We start from the raw sequence: 19,433 nt of genomic DNA, 5'->3' as shown, positions 1-19,433 counted from the left end.
TAAAAAGCCTCCAGAGGAACGTAGAACATGACTGGTTTGTTTCTATCAGATTTCTTGTCATAGACACAGTCAATAAACAGCTGGATTCAATACTTTTGTTCAGGTAAATGCAAAAATAAGAAATGTGACATGAAAACAGAGCTAACATCTGTTATCTCCAGTTAAACTGGGTTTGACTTTCACACAGAACAATTAACGTCATCTTTTCCCCTCATTGAATGGAATGAAACCCGTTTTAAAGTAAACTTAAACTAAATGAGCCGTTTTAGCCACTAGAGGGCAGTGAATGCAGCTTTGTAAAGATGCTGAAACTGATCTGGAAACAGTTTGAGCAGGAAGATCAGAAATCCCATCAAACCTGAACAGAGAGTGGAATTGTTCTTTATTCACTGCTAAAAGTACAGTTAGCTTCAGTTTAAATGATCCCTTTGGGGTTAAGACACCAGCTGCAGCAGAACAGCAGTGTTTTCTGCAGCAATTTATTTTATTTTATATAACAGTTTTTTGTCTCATTTTCATGAAAGTGACCAAACTTTCAAAATTGTTGAAAATACACATAATAAAATATTAATTAAACGTATTTTTATTTGAATTTTAACAGTTTTTTGTCTCATTTTCATATCTGAAAACTTTCCTGTTTTGTGTTTAACTGTAAAAAGAAATTAGAAAATTGACCAATAAAAAGCCTCCAAAGTTAAATGATAAATATAATTTCTGTAGCTTAAAAACTGCAACTTCACTCCAAATTTAATTTCTGTTCATGTTTTGTAAAGTTGAAACAGTTTGAATGTGTTTGTGTTTGTTCTGCTGGAAAAACACATAATAAAATAATAATTAAACATATTTTTATTTGAATTTTGACAGTTTTTTTGTCTCATTTTCATGTCTGAAAGTGACCAAACTTTCAAAATTGTTGAAAATGTTCACCTGTTACAGTGTGTTTATGACTTTATTGCCATATTTCCTGTTGTTTGCATGTTTTCTAATGATTTGAGGTCATAATCTGCTACATATAAACTGTTTTTCATCTGAATAAAGTAATCTAATCTTTAGTATTTTGTTCTGACTGATGTTAGACAACTTACGATCTTCCTAGATTCACGTTTAGGAATATTTTTTATTTGTCAATCTATTTTATTTTATTTACAAACTGATCATTAAATAATTAAATAATAGATATTAAAATAAATAAATGAACTATTAATTAACTAAATAATAATAATTAACTAAATAATCAAAGTAGGATTTTGGAGGGAAATAATGTAATTAGAAATATTAATAAACTAGACCAACACTAAACTTAAAATTCTGCTTAAACATTAACTTCTCCACAATGTTAACACAGTAATAAATGTTTAAACTACTCATAATATAAACACAAATATATATATTGTGAATAAAGGTTTTCCATGGTCTGCTTGAACAATGCTGGGACGTCCCAGGAAAAGATGTGGCCTTGAAGGCAGCATATGTTGCTGTAAAATCTCAGTGAGCTTTTCTGCATTAATGCTGCCGTCACAGAAGTGGAAATGAGCTTTGCCCCCTGATCCAACCCCATACCATCACAGAGCCTGGCTGCAGGGACTGGCTGCTGACAGCAGGCTGGATGCTGCTTTTGCTCTTTGCTCCATTTCTTCCAGCAAAGATGTGGAATACTGATGGGTCTGACCACAGCACACGTTTCCACCGTGTGACGGTCCATCCCAGACGCCTCCGAGCCCAGAGAAGTGGACGAGGTTAACATCAGGCTTCTTTTCTGCACAGTAAAGCTTGTGGATGGAACTCTGTATTGTGGTGCTGGACAAAGGTTTCCACAGTAATCCCTTGTCCATGTGCTTCTATCAGCTGCTGATGAATGACGGTTCTTGATGCAGCGTCTGAGGGGTCAGAGGTCACGGGGTCCAGCTTAGGCTTGCTCCCTCGTCCTTTACACTGAAACTCCTCCAGATTCCTTGAATGCTTTAATGATTTTCTGCTCTGTAGAGGCAGAAATATGTCATCAAATAGAAGTGTGGCAAAATAAATTAATAATGCAACAGTTTGAATTCAGTTCAAACTTACTCATAAGTTTTTTCTGTTGATAAAACGAATAAGATCAAATCACACTTTGGCTTAAAATAGTACCACTGAACATTTTATTGATCCTCCACAGATGTGCTCAGCTTTGGTTGATTTGGACTGAATTGGGCCCTCCTCTTGGCTGCGGCTCCGTTTGCGGGGTAGAAACTATCCATCCACTTCTCTTCTCCACAATTTATTTCTTTATGTCCAAAAATGTCCTGGCTCATCCACTAAAACCCAGCTGTTAGTTGCAGCTATCCGTTATTGGCGGAGAAACAGCAGCCGCTTGAGCGCTCGACGCTGCACTCACCGACCTCCCCGCAAATATCGCGAGAATACGAGCCAGTACGAGAAGAACGGCTCCAGGCAAGGCATAGCAATATTCATATTTAGCAACAACAACAACAACCTTTGGGAAAATGATAGTCCCGTTATGCGGTCAGAGAGAATGCTGAAATGTGTGGCCGCTTCACTCATAGATGAACACACCGGGCTGGGATGTACAGGTACAGGTCACACAGTTCACCGCTCGAGCTCTGTTGATAGCTAGTTAGCTGATTTATTAATAGCTAGCTAGCTGGCTAACTGTTAGCTTAGCTCGTTGAGAATGTTTGGCGTTGGCTGCCGCTGGATGATTCAATATGTGGTCATTTGAGAGACACCCAATATCAGCCACCACCAAAACAGTTATAAATAACCAGCGCTGCCAAATACAGATGCTAATGAACGGCGGGTCCGAGCCGAGGTTCGGTAGCTATTGTTAGCTGGCTAACGTTATACGTCTGAAAAGAGCTGAAAGACTCGCACATTAACGCAGCTTTCAGGTCCACAAACATGCAGTTAGCTTTTCTTCTTTCTCATCCTGCGGCGGAGGAAGCACTCACGTCCTTTATTAAAGTACAAGTAGCAACACCCATGTGAGAATACAGCTGAAGTTACTGTGATGGGAGGAAAATGCAACCGTTATACCTGTGAAAACCCCCAGTTTATTGGTGCTCTGAAAGTTTATTCCAGAAACATGCAGTTCAGGATGTATAAGGCTAAATATGCATGAATTTCCCAGCAGGAAATCGGCACCTGGTTGGAAATTCTTATATAATTTGTTGACATGTTAGTTTTTGCAGAGATTTTATAGTATTTTTCCCACCATAAATCAAAATAAAATGCAGCCATGTTAAATAATCTGAGCTGTGGACGGTACATGAACATCTGAGCTGCTGTGATCAACTAAGTTAGTCCTGGATGATTGTGCACAGCTCTCAGTGTCATGAAAATGTCAGAAAATTGTCCCCTCGTGGATGAATCTGCTGGTTATTTCCTCATGAATTCTGAAAAGCACGTTAAAGTGTCACCGTGTGGCTTTGATTGTTTGAGACAGAAAATAATCGGCTGCAGTTTTGACGTCATAGTTTGAACTTTTCGGGCTGCTTTTCACAGGTAAGTTGGTAAATCTTGAGCTAATTCTGCTGTATTTTTGTCCTCGGTCCGTTTTGTTCTCCCTGGATTTGTAGGGTTTGAGTGCTTTTTTGGTGACTTTCTTCTTCTTCTTTCGGTCTCTCCCAGGATGTGGTCGTGCCTCTCTGGGTGGATGTCAGACGATGAAGATGGGACTGACCTTGTGAATCACAGTCATCAAACGTTCTCCAGCCCCCCACTTGCTGCCTGTTTGAGGCCCTTATTTTCGTGTTGAAGTAAAATAGGATTAAATCTCATAAAATAATGTAGCAAATAGCGGACAGTTGGCGATATTTGACCTTTTTACAGCCCGTCTTGCACGGGTCCGGTGGGGCAGCACTTGAGTTCACACTCGTTTGTAAATGAGAAGACCAATGTGCTGTTTGCCCCAGTTGTTTACCCCAGTTATTTACCCCAGCTGTGCAGTCACTTCAGCGTTCTCGTGCATGTTTGAGGTGATTTGACGGCTCCGCAGTCAGTCAGCGCCCGGGCCTTTCAGCAGGATGAACGGCTCCCTTTTAACCCCACCCAGCCCCCGGGCTGCCAACTCCTCTCCTTTACCTCCTTCCCCCTCCCCGTCTCCGTCCCCTCCGTCTCCTTCCCTGCTGCCTCTGTCCTCCCGGCCTCCCCCGCTCCCTCCCCTGGTGAGTCCTCCCTCGCAGGCTCACCCGTCCTCCCTGTCAGACACCCCCACGCCGTCCCCCTCGCCCTCCCTGAGCTGGACCGAATTCTGTGAGCTTCACGCCCGCGTTGCAGCCGGCGACTTTGCACGCCACTTTCGGGCTTTCCTCCTGGAAAATCCGCACTACACCGCGGACTCAGCGGCCGCCTTCTGCCGGCGTTTCACCGACCGCTTTGTTCGCCACTTCCAGAGCGAGCTGGAGGGGGCGCTCCCACCGAACTGTGCGCCAGGGCGCGATGAGATGGTGAGCTGGGCTCCCCCGTCTGATGCCACTTCCCTGGAAGAGGAAGCCATCTCGCCGCTGTCAGTGACTGCGGGGGCGGTCCTCCCCTGCCCCGCCATTAACGCGACGCGGGCCGCATCCAAGCCGGCACCAACGCGGCTGGTGTTGGCGACCCGCAGCGGGGACAGGTTTCAGGATTCCTACGCACAGGGTCAAGTCCTGCCTCCATCTTCGTCGTCGTCATGCTGCTCCTCAGTGGGCGGGAACAACGGGAGGCGCGAAGACAGGGGCGCCATGCAGGGCCCGGGGAACGGGGAAGCACCTGCTGAGGAAGAGGAGGACAGCTGGCTCGGGGTGGCGTCGGTCGGGGAAGACGTGGAGCCAGAAGAGCAGGAAGCAGAATCCTCAGAGGTGGAGCAAGCAGACACCTCCCACACTCCTCAGATTCCTCCTTCCTCCGTCACTCCTCCGCCCGGCTCCAAAGACAACGGCACCCCCAACTCCTCCAAAAACAAACTGAAGAAGCGCTTCTCCCTGCGGAACGTGGGCCGCAGCGTGCGGGGCAGCGTGCGCGGCATCCTGCACTGGCGAAGCTCCTCCAGCGACTCCGCTCAGAGCCAGCTGCCCTCCAGCTACAGCTACACCATGGGCGTCCAGGACGCCAACCTGGCCTCCGCCTCCAAGAGGAACTCTGGTACACAGCCTCCCACACCCACCTCCTCCATGCCTGTGTCCCTCTCCATGCCCCTCTCCCTTCCTCATTCCTCCTCCTCCTCTCTGCCTCCCTCGTCTTCAAGCAGCGCCACCTCTCTGTCTCTGTCGGAGGCCGCCCGGGACCGGCGGCGGAGCAACGGGGAAGGAGGCGAGAAGGACAAGTGGAGCCATCGTCTGGAGAAACTCCGATTGTCGCGGTCCCCTCCTCCTGTTCTCACGCCAAATGCTGCCGGCTCTCACTCCTCCACGCTGCCTCCGAGCAGCGCCGCCGCTGTGGGACCTCCCAGGAAGGTGGGCCGGCTCGTGCGGGAGGGCGGGGTGAGCGTCAGCTCATCCAACGACGAGTTAAGCGGAAGCCACGGCTTCTCCGGCTTCTCGTTTGGTCTCCTGCATCACGCCACAGACAACAACAACACTGCTTCAGCTTCATCCTCCGCAGCCCAGGCAGGAACGGTGGCGCCTCTGGCCAGCGGCGGGAACGTGCCCTGGAGGGGGGGGCGCTGGCATAAATGTCGCCTGGTCCTCCGAGAGAGGGACCGAGAGGGCGGCGAGCGGGGAGAGGAGTACTACCTGGAATTCTTCATTCCACCAAAGGTAAGTTGTCCTCTCTGTGGATGTAAAACATGCTGAGTGAGGCTGAGGCTGACTGAGGCTGAGGCCGACTGAGGTTGAGGCGTGAGGCTGAGGCTGAGGCTGACTGAGGTTGAGGCGTGAGGCTGACTGAGGTTGAGGCGTGAGGCTGACTGAGGCTGACTGAGGCGTGAGGTTGACTGAGGCGTGAGGCTGAGGCTGACTGAGGTTGAGGCGTGAGGCTGACTGAGGCTGAGGCGTGAGGCTGACTGAGGCTGACTGAGGCGTGAGGTTGACTGAGGCGTGAGGCTGAGGCGTGAGGCTGAGGCTGAGGCTGACTGAGGCTGAGGCGTGAGGCTGACTGAGGCTGACTGAGGCGTGAGGTTGACTGAGGTTGAGGCTGAGGCGTGAGGCTGAGGCGTGAGGCTGACTGAGGTTGAGGCGTGAGGTTGACTGAGGCGTGAGGCCGACTGAAGCTGACTGAGGTTGAGACGTGAGGCTAAGGCTGACTGAGACTGAGGCTGACTGAGGTTGAGGCGTGAGGCTGACTGAGGTTGAGGCGTGAGGCTGACTGAGGCTGACTGAGGCGTGAGGTTGACTGAGGCGTGAGGCTGAGGCTGACTGAGGCGTGAGGTTGACTGAGGCGTGAGGCTGAGGCTGACTGAGGTTGAGGCGTGAGGCTGACTGAGGCTGAGGCGTGAGGCTGACTGAGGCTGAGGCGTGAGGCTGACTGAGGTTGAGGCGTGAGGCTGAGGCTGACTGAGACTGAGGCTGACTGAGGTTGAGGCGTGAGGCTGACTGAGGTTGAGGCGTGAGGCTGACTGAGGTTGAGGCCTGAGGCTGACTGAGGTTGAGGCCTGAGGCTGACTGTGGCTGAGGCGTGAGGCTGACTGAGGCTGATTGAGGTTGAGGCGTGAGGCTGACTGAGGTTGAGGCGTGAGGTTGACTGAGGTTGAGGCCTGAGGCTGACTGAGGTTGAGGCTGAGGCGTGAGGCTGACTGAGGTTGGTGGCGTGAGGTTGACTGAGGCGTGAGGCTGACTGAAGCTGACTGAGGTTGAGACGTGAGGCTGAGGCTGACTGAGACTGAGGCTGGTTGAGGCGTGAGGCTGACTGAGGCTGAGACGTGAGGCTGACTGAGGTTGAGGCGTGAGGCTGAGGCGTGAGGCTGACTGAGGCGTGAGGCTGACTGAGGCGTGAGGCTGACTGAGGCGTGAGGCTGACTGAGGTTGAGGCGTGAGGCTGACTGAGACTGAGGCTGATTGAGGTTGAGGCGTGAGGCTGAGGCTGACTGAGGTTGAGGCATGAGGCTGAGACGTGAGGCTGAGGCGTGAGGCTGACTGAGGTTGAGGCGTGAGGCTGACTGAGGTTGAGGCCTGAGGCTGACTGAGGTTGAGGCTGACTGAGGCGTGAGGCTGACTGATGCTGAGGCCTGAGGCTGACTGAGGTTGAGGCTAACTGAGGTTGAGACGTGAGGCTGACTGATGCTGAGGCCTGAGGCTGACTGAGGTTGAGGCTAACTGAGGTTGAGGCGTGAGGCTGACTGAGGTTGAGGCCTGAGGCTGACTGAGGTTGAGGCCTGAGGCTGACTGAGGTTGAGGCTAACTGAGGCTGAGGCGTGAGGCTGACTGAGGTTGAGGCGTGAGGTTGACTGAGGCGTGAGGCTGACTGAAGCTGACTGAGGTTGAGACGTGAGGCTGAGGCTGACTGAGGCTGATTGAGGTTGAGGCGTGAGGCTGACTGAGGTTGATTGAGGTTGAGGCGTGAGGCTGACTGAGGTTGAGGCGTGAGGCTGACTGAGGTTGAGACGTGAGGCTGAGACTAACTGAGGTTGAGGCGTGAGGCTGACTGAGGCTGAGGCGTGAGGCTGACTGAGGCTGACTGAGGCGTGAGGCTGACTGAGGTTGAGGCTGACTGAGGCTGAGACCCGAGGCTGAGACTGACTGAGGTTGAGGCGTGAGACTGACTGAGGTTGAGATGTGAGACTGACTGAGGCTGAGGCGTGAGGCTGACTGAGGTTGAGGCTGACTGAGGTTGAGACGTGAGGCTGACTGAGGCTGACTGAGGTTGAGGCTGACTGAGGTTGAGGCGTGAGGCTGAATGAGGTTGAGGCGTGAGGCTGACTGAAGCTGAGGCTGACTGAGGCTGAGGCTGACTGAGGCTGAGGCTGACTGAGGTTGAGACGTGAGGCTGACTGAGACCCGAGGCTGAGGCTGACTGTCAACACACATGGTGTAAAAACAGAATAATATGATTTAAGCCAAACAAACGGAGTAAGTAAGTCGAATGAATCGAATGAATGATTCAGAATGATGTGAGATCTTCATCTTTGACAGATTAAATCTATCCTTTCATGTGTGTTTCTGTGCAGAGATGCAGCTCTGTGCTGGATATTTCCCTCGTTTCTTCTTATTTTGCGGTGTGTGGACACCGGCCAATGGCAGCGCTCGTCAGCTCGGATCAGTCACGTGCGCGCTCTGTCGGCAGATAAAATCTGTGCACGCAGCAGCTTCCCACGGGCCGTATCCAGGCGGTTATTTGTGCTTTACAACATCATAAATTAGCTCTCATTTCCTGCAACACTGCTGTTCTCATGCTGCATTCACTGGCAGCTGGGAACTTTCCAATCTCAGACCAGTAAATGATAAAAGAAATATTTAGATCTATAAGAAAGTCATTAAATGACATCAAAGTAGTGCAGTAATTAAATACAGTTGAATTCTAAATGTTTTTCCTTGTTGCCTAAATTTAAAGCTTAATTTAAAACTTAAATGCTCTCAGTCTCCACCCTGCCACATTTGAGGCAGCTTCCAGAACACAAAGGCTTAAATCTTTTTGGTTAAATTGGTTTAAAAGGAAGAGCTTTTTGTTTGGGAGGTAAATAAGCTAAAGAAGGTTGTTGTCAGGAGGGAATCTGAGTTCTCTCTGGATGTTTGAATGTTTTTCCTTGTTGCCTAAATTTAAAGCTTAATTTAAAACTTAAATGCTCTCAGTCTCCACCCTGCCACATTTGAGGCAAAGGCTTAAATCTTTTTGGTTAAACTGGTTTAAAAGGAAGAGCTTTTTGTTTGGGAAGCTAAAGAAGCTAAAGAAGGTTGTTGTCGGGAGGGAATCTGAGTTCTCTCTGGATGTTTGAAGCTTCAAAGTACCCAAAAGTGCATGACTGAAATCCTTTTTTCCTGCTCAGTCGTCGAAGCCCCGGCTGACCGTCCCCTGCTGCTCCATCGTGGACGTGAGGAGCACCACGGCGCTGGAGGTCCCCGACAAGGAGAACACGTTTCTGCTGCAGGTGACGACCCGGGAGGAGTTACCTCCACTTTTACACTCGATGCTGAAGGGTTCTTACTCGCTCTGTAATGTCCACACATTAGAGTCAGTTCCACCTGACAGCGCTATAAGGAAAGGTGACATATTCTGCCCTTATTTTCAACAATCTGACACGGTTCTCTGAGATCTTAGGTAGATGTATAACTGTTGGTTTAATCAGGCTTTAGTTTCAACAGGAGGTTGGTTAGTTTCTGGCTGAGGACACGCTGTCATGCTGCTGTGGAGAGTTCAGGTGTGTTTACCTGCGTTACCTCATCAACACCTGGACAGCTGCTGAGTGATTTAATTCAGAAACACAGACATAATGAAGCTGTTCCTCCAGTCAGAAACACTCCAGCTCTGTAGATACAGATAGTTACTGTATTGATCCCAGAGGGAAACAGGTTAGCAGTTAGCTGTGAGTTAGCAGTTAGCTGTAAGTTAGAAGTAAGTTAGCAGTTAGCTGTAAGTTAGCAGTTAGCTGTATGTTAGCAGTTAGCTGTAAGTCAGCAGTTAGCTGTATGTTAGCAGTTAGCTGTAAGCTAGCAGCAGATGCTAGCAAACAATGCTTTCTCATCAGCAGTAATGGACCAAGCCGGAGATGTGCACAGCGTAACTCGTAGTAATGCATGTGAACCGTTAATTACTGCGTTTAAACATTTTGGATTTATTAACCTCATTAAACAGTTGTACCTGGAGACCTCCATCTTTATCAGAAACATGCCGATAATGTAACGCTAACACACCGAGAGTGAGGAGAGGACCGGTGTTGTGTTGGAAACACACCTTAAACACAGCTGCAGGTTGTCTGAGTTACAGAACGGAACCGTTCAGCTAGAAAGCTTCAGCTAACAAAGTAATGCGGGAACAATAATGTTCATCTTTCAGAAAGGAACAGCAGTAACTCCTTAGAAGTTGGTGTACGTCATCTTCATTAGCTAAGCTGTTAGCGTTAGCTTCAGCTAACAAAGTAATGTGGGAACAATAATGTTCATCTTTCAGAAAGGAACAGCAGTAACTCCTCAGAAGTTGTTGTACGTCATCTTCAATAGCTAAGCTGTTAGCGTTAGCTGTTAGCGTTAGCTGCTGCTAAAGGAAGAAATAAACCAGTAAATAAACCATGAGGAGTTATTTAATTAGCTAAGCTGTAAGCGTTAGCTTCAGCTAACAAAGTAATGTGGGAACAATAATGTTCATCTTTCAGAAAGGAACAGCAGTAACTCCTTAGAAGTTGGTGTACGTCATCTTCATTAGCTAAGCTGTTAGCGTTAGCTTCAGCTAACAAAGTAATGCGGGAACAATAATGTTCATCTTTCAGAAAGGAACAGCAGTAACTCCTTAGAAGTTGGTGTACGTCATCTTCATTAGCTAAGCTGTTAGCGTTAGCTTCAGCTAACAAAGTAATGTGGGAACAATAATGTTCATCTTTCACAAAGGAACAGCAGTAACTCCTTAGAAGTTGGTGTACGTCATCTTCATTAGCTAAGCTGTTAGCGTTAGCTGCTGCTAAAGGAAGAAATAAATCAGTAAATAAACCATGAGGAGTTATTTCTCAGATGCTTCCATTTCCCTGCTCTGAAGTTCAGGCTCTGAGAGCTGGAACTGATCCTCTTTGTGGCTCAGTTCCTTCAGTCCAGCGTTGAACTGGACCAAGTTGTTAAAACAGTTCAGTAGTTTAACTGCATTTTAGAAAACATCCAAACGTTCTTTCACACAGGAAGAAAGTGGGTCTTGGTTTCTTTTTAAGTTGGATAAATTGAATTCTTGTGCTTTTGCAGCTCGACGGGTCGGCCCAGTATGTGATCGAAACACGAGACGCTGTTCAGATGAGAGCCTGGCTGAGCGACATCAGGAACGGCATCTGTCTCAGGTAATGATGGATTCACCAGAGGAAACACTGAGCTGTCAGACAGATGTGTGGTTCTGATGGTTCTGACTGCTTCCCGTCTTCCACAGTGAACAGGAAGATGCTGATGGTGTGTGTGGAGGACCGTTAGACATCAGCGGGACGCCGGAGATCGGTGAGTGAATATCTTCCGTCTGTCACGTGTCGATTGGATCTTCAGCCTTAAAATCCATAAATGTTTAAATCTCCAGATTGGCAGAGATCCTCCAGCTTGTGTGGCTCACTGAAATGTTTCTAATGTAGTAAAAAAAAAATCATTGCCATCCAAAGGAAACACAATTCAAACTCCAAGAGATTATAATGTAAATATATGTAAATAAAATAGCACACGTCCACTTTAATGCTTCTGCTAATTCCACCACTTCAAGCAAACCACACAAAGATGTCATGTGAAAGCAGAGTTGTCTCTCATCACTGCACCACCAAAACTGTGCTAGCTAACGCTGCTAGGTAACTGTGCGAGCTAACCAGGCGAGATAAGGGGCCAAGCTAACTGTGTGAGCTAACTGAGTGAGCTAACCGGGCGAGATAAGGGGCCAAGCTAACTGAGTGAGCTAACCAGGCGAGATAAGGGGCCAAGATAACTGTGTGAGCTAACTGTGCGAGATAAGGGGCCAAGCTAACTGGGTGAGCTAACTGTGCGAGCTTACCGAGTGAGCTAACCAGGCGAGATAAGGGGCCAAGCTAACTGGGTGAGCTAACCGGGCGAGATAAGGGGCCAAGCTAACTGTGTGAGCTAACTGAGTGAGCTAACCGGGCGAGATAAGGGGCCAAGCTAACTGTGTGAGCTAACCAGGCGAGATAAGGGGCCAAGCTAACTGTGTGAGCTAACTGAGTGAGCTAACCGGGCGAGATAAGGGGCCAAGCTAACTGTGTGAGCTAACCAGGCGAGATAAGGGGCCAAGCTAACTGTGTGAGCTAACCGAGTGAGCTAACCAGGCGAGATAAGGGGCCAAGCTAACTGTGCGAGCTTACCGAGTGAGCTAACCAGGCGAGATAAGGGGCCAAGCTAACTGTGCGAGCTTACCGAGTGAGCTAACCAGGCGAGATAAGGGGCCAAGCTAACTGGGTGAGCTAACTGTGCGAGATAAGGGGCCAAGCTAACTGGGTGAGCTAACTGTGCGAGCTTACCGAGTGAGCTAACCAGGCGAGATAAGGGGCCAAGCTAACTGGGTGAGCTAACCGGGCGAGATAAGGGGCCAAGCTAACTGGGTGAGCTAACCGGGCGAGATAAGGGGCCAAGCTAACTGGGTGAGCTAACTGTGCGAGATAACTGTGCGAGCTTACCGAGTGAGCTAACCAGGCGAGATAAGGGGCCAAGCTAACTGGGTGAGCTAACCGAGTGAGCTAACCGGGCGAGATAAGGGGCCAAGCTAAGTGGGTGAGCTAACTGTGCGAGCTTACCGAGTGAGCTAACCAGGCGAGATAAGGGGCCAAGCTAACTGGGTGAGCTAACCGAGTGAGCTAACCGGGCGAGATAAGGGGCCAAGCTAACTGGGTGAGCTAACCGAGTGAGCTAACCGGGCGAGATAAGGGGCCAAGCTAACTGGGTGAGCTAACTGTGCGAGATAAGGGGCCAAGCTAAGTGGGTGAGCTAACTGTGCGAGATAAGGGGCCAAGCTAACTGGGTGAGCTAACCGAGTGAGCTAACCAGGCGAGATAAGGGGCCAAGCTAACTGGGTGAGCTAACCAAGTGAGCTAACTGGGCGAGCACACTGAGGACACTGACAGCTTGTGATATCAGATAAATGTCCCGTAGCAACCTGCATGGAGGCTGCATCGGATCCCAGCGCCGCCGCCTGCTTCCTGTTTCCTAACCTCTGCGGTTCTTTCTGGTCACAGTGTGTTATGGAGGCATCGGAGGCTCCTCGCCGCTGATGGATCCTCTCCCCCCGGAGCTCCCACCCCGAGCCCCTCTGGACGAACCGGATGGCAGGATTATCGGTGGAGGCGGAGCCAGTCTGGGCACGCCTTTTGCTGAGACGCCAGATGCAACAGGTGAGTTCCACCCAAAGATTTAGTGGAATTAAAAAGACAAGCGTTTCAAATGGAAAGTAGTCATGTAGAGTTATTATGAGAAGCTCAGAACCTTTGGCGGGTTCTGACCTCTGACCTCCAAAGGACCAGGAACAGGTAAATATGGACCAGCTTAATGATATGATAGGGATCAGATAAATATGGACCAGCTTAATGATATGATAGGGATGAACAGTTAGCTTGGTCCCTTATCTCGCCCAGTTAGCTCACTCGGTTAGCTCGCACAGTTAGCTTGGCCCCTTATCTCGCCCAGTTAGCTCACTCGGTTAGCTCGTACAGTTAGCTTGGTCCCTTATCTCGCCCAGTTAGCTCACTCGGTTAGCTCACACAGTTAGCTTGGCCCCTTATCTCGCCCGGTTAGCTCACTCGGTTAGCTCACACAGTTAGCTTGGCCCCTTATCTCACTCGGTTAGCTCGCACAGTTAGCTTGGCCCCTTATCTCGCCCGGTTAGCTCACTCGGTTAGCTCGCACAGTTAGCTTGGCCCCTTAATGTGCGGCAGCAGCTTCATGCGGAGCTGAAACAATCATCTGGTCAGAATCTGGGCTGAAGAGTCGATTCACCTGAACTTAAATTATTCACCAAAACCTGATATTTACTTAAAATTCACCGTCAGATGGAAGTAAACGGATCAAAGTTGGATCGTTGTTTAACTGGCCAGCATTAACCCTGCCCCCCCCCCAGGGTCCTTCCTGTTCTCGGATGTGGCGACGGCTGAGGCTGTGGAGCACCCGCTCAGCGAGTGCCAGTGGTTCCACGGCACCCTGTCGCGCCTCAAAGCCGCTCAGCTGGTGCTGGCCGGAGGCCCGGCGAGCCACGGCGTGTTTCTGGTTCGCCAGAGCGAGACGCGGCGCGGGGAATACGTCCTCACCTTTAACTTCCAGGGCAAGGCCAAGGTGAGTGCAGCTGCTCCTCTGAGACCCGCCGACAGAGCAGGTAAAAGATGAAATGCATCGGCGTGTTCCTGCTGTTTTCAAACCTCCGAATACGGAGGACTTCATCCCTGATGATGAAGCCAGCAAATTTTTGTCTGAACAAGAGTCCAACAAACCCAAATTTATTTCTTTTTTTTCTTCTTTTTTTCTCTCTTTTCTTTCTCTTTTCCCCTTCTAATTAAAAATCTTTTTGTGCCAGTGAGTCACATGATGAGCTCAGAAATTGTAATTGCTTGTGCAGCCATCACTTCAGAGCCCAGCTCAGTAACTGGAGACTGATGTTCACACTGAACAGTATTTAGCTTTGTTTTTACACAATAGTATTCTAATTCAGCCCAGTTAAATTGACATCTTCAAAGACCTGAAATGCCCCTCTTAACATACTGCACATTTTGGGATAAAAAATAAATCTTAGCACTTAAAGTGTCGAAGTGAGACAAATTTTTTTTAATTTACCTTGAAACTAAACTGGATGACTAGACTTTCTATATTTGGTGAGATTTAATTGCACCTGTTGGATAAGGCTTTAGTGTTAAACAGTTTGTTTATACTCTTCTTTTTTTTTTTTCAACAAACCCAAATTTAAGTAAACATGTTGAGATAAAAGTTTTCCCGGGGATTCCTCTCTAAATGTGACGTTGTGGGGATGAAACGGTGATTCTGTTGGTGGTAAATCGGTCTTTCAGCGTGTTCCTGCTGTTTTCATTGGTTCATGTCACAGTTCAGTAGGTTCCAGAAACCTCCGAAAACTCCGACTTCATCCCAAATTTTAGTCTGAACAAGAGTCCAACAAACCCAAATTTAAGTAAACATGTTGAGATAAAAGTTTTCCCGGGGATTCCTCTCTAAATGTGACGTTTTGGGGGTGAAACGGTGATTCTGTTGGTGGTAAATCAGTCTTTCCCCCCCACAGCACCTCCGTCTGTCCCTGAACGAGGACGGTCAGTGCCGAGTGCAGCACCTCTGGTTCCAGTCCATCTTCGACATGTTGGAGCACTTCCGGGTGCATCCCATCCCTCTGGAGTCCGGCGGTGCCTCTGATGTCACGCTCATCAGCTTCGTTGGTGCCACCGCTGTCCGCCAGCCAGGTACGAGTGAACGCCACGAGGCATCGAACAGATCCGTGTCCCCCTCAGCTGACCGAGGAGTCTCACTGTGGTCAGCTTTGAATTCAGATCCTGCAGAATAACAGTCAGACGGGACATTTTCAGGCTGTAGTTTGAGCCTTTGGCCCTCTTTGGCCCCCAAGAAGAAGCCATAAAAACAGCCTCTAAGGCTCCACTTTAAAGACGAGGGTTAAAACCACGTGGAGAAGGCGTTGAACTGATCCAGGGACAGTGTGGTTCTGTTAAATGGTGGTCTTTGAGTTTGTGAAGATTGTATAGGAGAGCTAACGGAGGGATTTCTACACAGGCACTCTACTGGGACCACTTCATCCACACGCCCCCCTGCAGCACAGTTTATTCACTCCGTGCTCTGTGACAGTCGGCTAACTTCACACAGAGTTTGCTGCTGATAGTTTGTGCAACATGGCAGGATATTTATCAGATTTTGACAACGTGAACGACGACTTTGAGTAAGATGAAGTGGTCCCAGTAGAGTGCCTGTGTAGAAATCCCTCCGTTAGCTCTCCTATGATTAGCTGAAAAAATGTTTCATAACTGATGTGCTTTTATGTTTGGTTTCAGAAAACCGAGGAACAGCCTCATGTTTGAGCGAGCTAGCACCGTGCCGAGCTTACAGTTAGCACACCTGGTTAGCCAGTTAGCTAGCTGCTGTCTGAATACAGTTTAGGTTTAAACCGAAACATGTTTCCTCCTCATAATATCAGCAAAACTTAATAAACTTTATGCAGTTTTGGGCTCAAATGTGTGGCTTCAATGCGTGTGGATGAAGGGGTCCCAGTAGAGTGCCTGTGTAGAAATCCCTCCGTTAGCTCTCCTATAGCTGCAAGTAGCCACATAACAGCAGCTATGAGCTAACAGAGCTATGAGCTAACAGAGCTATAGCACACGTTCATTCATTCCTTCTTCTTAAAGTATTGGTGAAATAAAGACAGATAATGCCTTATTTAGAGGCTGCATCCTCTAAGCCCCGTTCACTCCGTTATATGGATCTCCAGTTATCTAAATATCTTCTGAAGGACGCCGACTTTCACCAAACTGTTCTCGGTGAGTAGATGAACGTATTTCATGGAGAAATAAGGTTTAAAAACACAGGAGTTCCCCTTTAACAGCTGTTATTTCACCCTGTTTCTGAGAAAAAAACACAAAAAGTAAGAGAAGTGAACCGTCCTGGAGCCAAATCCTTTAAATCTGTCTTTATCTTTATCAGAAATAAGGTTTAAAAACACCGGAGTTCCCCTTAAACAGCTGTTATTTCACCCTGAAATAACACAAAAAGTAACAGAAGTGAACCGTCCTGGAGCCAAATCCTTTAAATCTGTCTTTATCTTTATCAGAAATAAGGTTTAAAAACACCGGAGTTCCCCTTTTAACAGCTGTTATTTCACCCTGAAATAACACAAAAAGTAAGAGAAGTGAACCGTCCTGGAGCCAAATCCTTTAAATCTGTCTTTATCTTTATCAGAAATAAGGTTTAAAAACACCGGAGTTCCCCTTAAACAGCTGTTATTTCACAGTGTTTCTGAGCAAAAAACACAAAAAGTAACAGAAGTGAACCGTCCTGGAGCCAAATCCTTTAAATCTGTCTTTATCTTTATCAGAAATAAGGTTTAAAAACACCAGAGTTCCCCTTAAACAGCTGTTATTTCACCCTGAAATAACACAAAAAGTAACAGAAGTGAACCGTCCTGGAGCCAAATCCTTTAAATCTGTCTTTATCTTTATCAGAAATAAGGTTTAAAAACACCAGAGTTCCCCTTTAACAGCTGTTATTTCACCCTGAAATAACACAAAAAGTAACAGAAGTGAACCGTCCTGGAGCCAAATCCTTTAAATCTGTCTTTATCTGTCACCATGTTCGATTCTGCACGATCTGCCACATTTAAGCCGTTTCACACTCCCCGTGTGCACACACCTGAGTGATGTTAAAGCAGAACCCCGGCAGTGTTTTCCACCTGTGTAACTGCACCCATCAGTGTTCTGACCTCTCTGTTGTTGTCTTGTTGTATCCGTTGGCTCATCCCTTGCAGGCCGGGACAGGGCAGGCAGTCGGCCTACGGTCTGTGATGTCATCACCACGCGCCATCCTGACTCTCCATCAACCCCCATCTCTGACTGTGTGTAAGTGCGACCGGACTCGGCTGAGAGAGGAGGAGTGTGTGGCAGTGAGCGTGGGAGTGAGGCCACGCCTCTCGGGCTGGGTCATGTGACACCTCAGGACCAACCAGGTCAAAGTCTGAGAACTGTAGGGAGGAATGAGAAGTTAGGAGCTGTTGGATCTCGTTAAAAAGGCGTGGAAGAAGTCTCTGTTTTTAAATATTAGACATATGTTAAGAATTATTATTTAAAATGGATCTGATGTATAAAAAGAAATCAAACGAAGTCAGCTTGAATTTAAATATCTTTACAAGGAAAACAGTCGGCACCTAAAAACGAGTCGAGTCATGTTAACTTGACATGATTATCTCAGTCCGACCACAATAAAATGGAAGTAAACGTGTTATTCTGGCAAAAAACAAAGCTTCTGCCAACAGAACACGCCTAATCCGGTTCATTCGGTGGTGGTCGAGTGGCCGAAAAATCAGAGCTTCCCTCAAACTGGGGGAGCCAGCTGTTTTTTTATAAAACGCTCTGTCTGTGGCCACATTTCTGTCTGAGATGCTGAAATAAATCAGAGCTGCAACAACCTTTGAAGAAACTCTGCGATGGTTCGTGGTTTGACCCGAACCAGTTCCAAACAGCAGCAGAAACTGGGCCTTGACTGGGTTTCATGTTGCTGTTTGGGTCCCTGTTGGACGTTAAAGAGAAAGCCTGCTTCTTTAAAAAGTAGAATTAATCAAAGTTGTGCCTGTAAACGCTCAGCTGGACTCGGATGGTCCGAGCTCTGCTCTGTTCATCGGTAAAGTGTTGATGAATCAGCTGAATTCCCAGTAAAGCTGCTCTCATTCACCTATTTTACTGATTCTTTTGTCAGGAACTGGGACTAAAATCAGCCCATTAAGAGAAGCAAATATTTTTTAACTTATCGATACTTGAAGCCCTTATTTTCCACTGTGCTTATTGGCAGCATGTCTTTTGCATTTGTAGCATCAGGGTGTCTCTTGGACTTGGTGTCTGACGGCGCTGGATGAAGCAGACTCTGAACTTCTGTTGCTGCTGCCTTCTTATTGGGGGAGGATCAGCACTGGTTCCGGCTGTGTCTGTAAAGGTTTGCGCTGCTTCAGCTGATGAAAAAGATCAGCGGTATTCCCTGACTTTGTCTGAACACGTGCTCAACATAAGGTGCAGTGCATGCTACTCTGTTTCTGTCGGACCTCCAAAAACCCTTTTTATCAACGATGTCACCCTTACGCCTTGGCCTGCGTCTTCCGTCGTTTCTTCCGAGGGACTAATTTTCTTTTTTTATACGGCTGCAGCAGCCCGAACAAACACGCCACGACCAGCTGCTGACACGGCTCTATTCCAGCCGCGTGATTGGCTCAGCGCGGTGCAGCTCTCGTTCTCATTGGCTGTCAAAAGACAGACGAACGTATATCGACCCTGTTTCATGTCTCTATGGAGGGAAAGTTCTTCCTCTACAGCTTTGGTTTCATGGCCCAACCCGGCCTTTAAGGCTCACTTAAAGCTTTTAAAGACTGTCGCTCTGCTCTGATAAAATCCTGATTTTAAACCACAGAATCAGCGTTAGAGTTCAGCTGTTGTTGGACCCTGACCTCCCACAGAGGAAGTCAGCTGACCCGGTACCGCTGCTGCTGCTGCTCGTGTGAATCCTCAGACTTTGTAGCAGATTTAATTTTACTCTTATCTTGTATGAGTGCGTATATAAGTGTGTGTATTGGTGTGAGTGCCTGCCTTGAATTGGACTGCCTCCATGACTCCATGGACTCCATGACCACAGACCTGCTTCACCTAACCAGCCACTCACTGTCACTTCTCTTTTTGTCTCCAACTTCTACACCTCCTCTCCTCCTCTGCCTCTTTTTGTTTACACTTCTCTCTCATTCCCCTCTTTTCTTTCTCTTTTGTTTCTCCCGTCTGTTGCTTCTCCTCGCAGACTTGACCAGCAGCAGACCCCGTAGTCCCCCTCAGCCGCCTCCCCTGCCGCCGGGCCGGCCGCCGCCTCCGACGCCGCCCCAGGAGAGAGCAGAGGAGGCGGAGCTTGCAGGAGGCGGAGCAGCAGGAGCTGGAGCAGCAGTGCCTGCAGGAGCAGTGGCTGCCACAGGAGGAGCAGGAAGTGGAGGCAGTGCAGGAGGAGTGGAGGACTGGGAGGAGAGGGACACTCCTCTCCGCCAACTGGAAGCTGTGGAGGGGGAAGAGAGGGACGCAGCGAGGGCCCCTCGAGCCATCGATAACCAGTACTCCTTCTTCTGATGAAGGCGTGGCCCGGAGGAGGAGTGTGTGTGCGTCTGAGTGAACGTGAGAT

The 19,433-nt window shown here is 48.2% G+C and overlaps 1 protein-coding gene across 3 annotated transcripts; it reads left to right on the top strand.

Moving 5' to 3' along the window:
• Positions 1 to 2,395: 2,395 nt before the first annotated feature.
• On the top strand, positions 2,396 to 19,174 carry sh2b1 (SH2B adaptor protein 1). 3 transcript variants are annotated; one of them, XM_072368091.1, is made up of 10 exons: positions 2,396 to 2,567; positions 3,625 to 5,729; positions 8,891 to 8,992; positions 10,788 to 10,879; positions 10,966 to 11,030; positions 12,758 to 12,913; positions 13,636 to 13,847; positions 14,800 to 14,974; positions 17,041 to 17,131; positions 19,065 to 19,174. In XM_072368091.1, the coding sequence occupies exons 2-10, from the start codon at positions 4,020 to 4,022 to the stop codon at positions 19,087 to 19,089; spliced, it is 2,628 nt and encodes an 875-aa protein (XP_072224192.1). In that variant the 5' UTR covers positions 2,396 to 2,567; positions 3,625 to 4,019; the 3' UTR covers positions 19,090 to 19,174. The 3 variants fall into 3 exon arrangements, with proteins under 3 accessions (XP_072224192.1, XP_072224193.1, XP_072224194.1); XM_072368092.1 differs by having other exon boundaries at positions 17,041 to 17,146; positions 19,083 to 19,152; XM_072368093.1 differs by lacking the exons at positions 13,636 to 13,847; positions 19,065 to 19,174.
• Positions 19,175 to 19,433: the final 259 nt, after the last annotated feature.

This window comes from Leuresthes tenuis, unplaced genomic scaffold (genome assembly GCF_036924035.1).
Source record: "Leuresthes tenuis unplaced genomic scaffold, fLeuTen1.0.hap1 SCAF_17, whole genome shotgun sequence".
Classification (NCBI taxonomy): Eukaryota; Metazoa; Chordata; class Actinopteri; order Atheriniformes; family Atherinopsidae; genus Leuresthes; species Leuresthes tenuis.
The sequence above is the reverse complement of the archived record's forward strand: the minus strand, read 5'-3'. Positions and strand labels throughout refer to the sequence as shown.

Bases quoted from the DNA above. Each gene is read 5' to 3' on its own strand.
- sh2b1 (XM_072368091.1), top strand. From the start codon at position 4,020: ATGAACGGCTCCCTTTTAACCCCACCCAGCCCCCGGGCTGCCAACTCC. The intron at 12,914-13,635 runs GTGAGTTCCACC...CCCCCCCCCCAG, and splicing joins TGAGACGCCAGATGCAACAG to GGTCCTTCCTGTTCTCGGAT. The intron at 17,132-19,064 runs GTAAGTGCGACC...TTCTCCTCGCAG, and splicing joins ACCCCCATCTCTGACTGTGT to ACTTGACCAGCAGCAGACCC.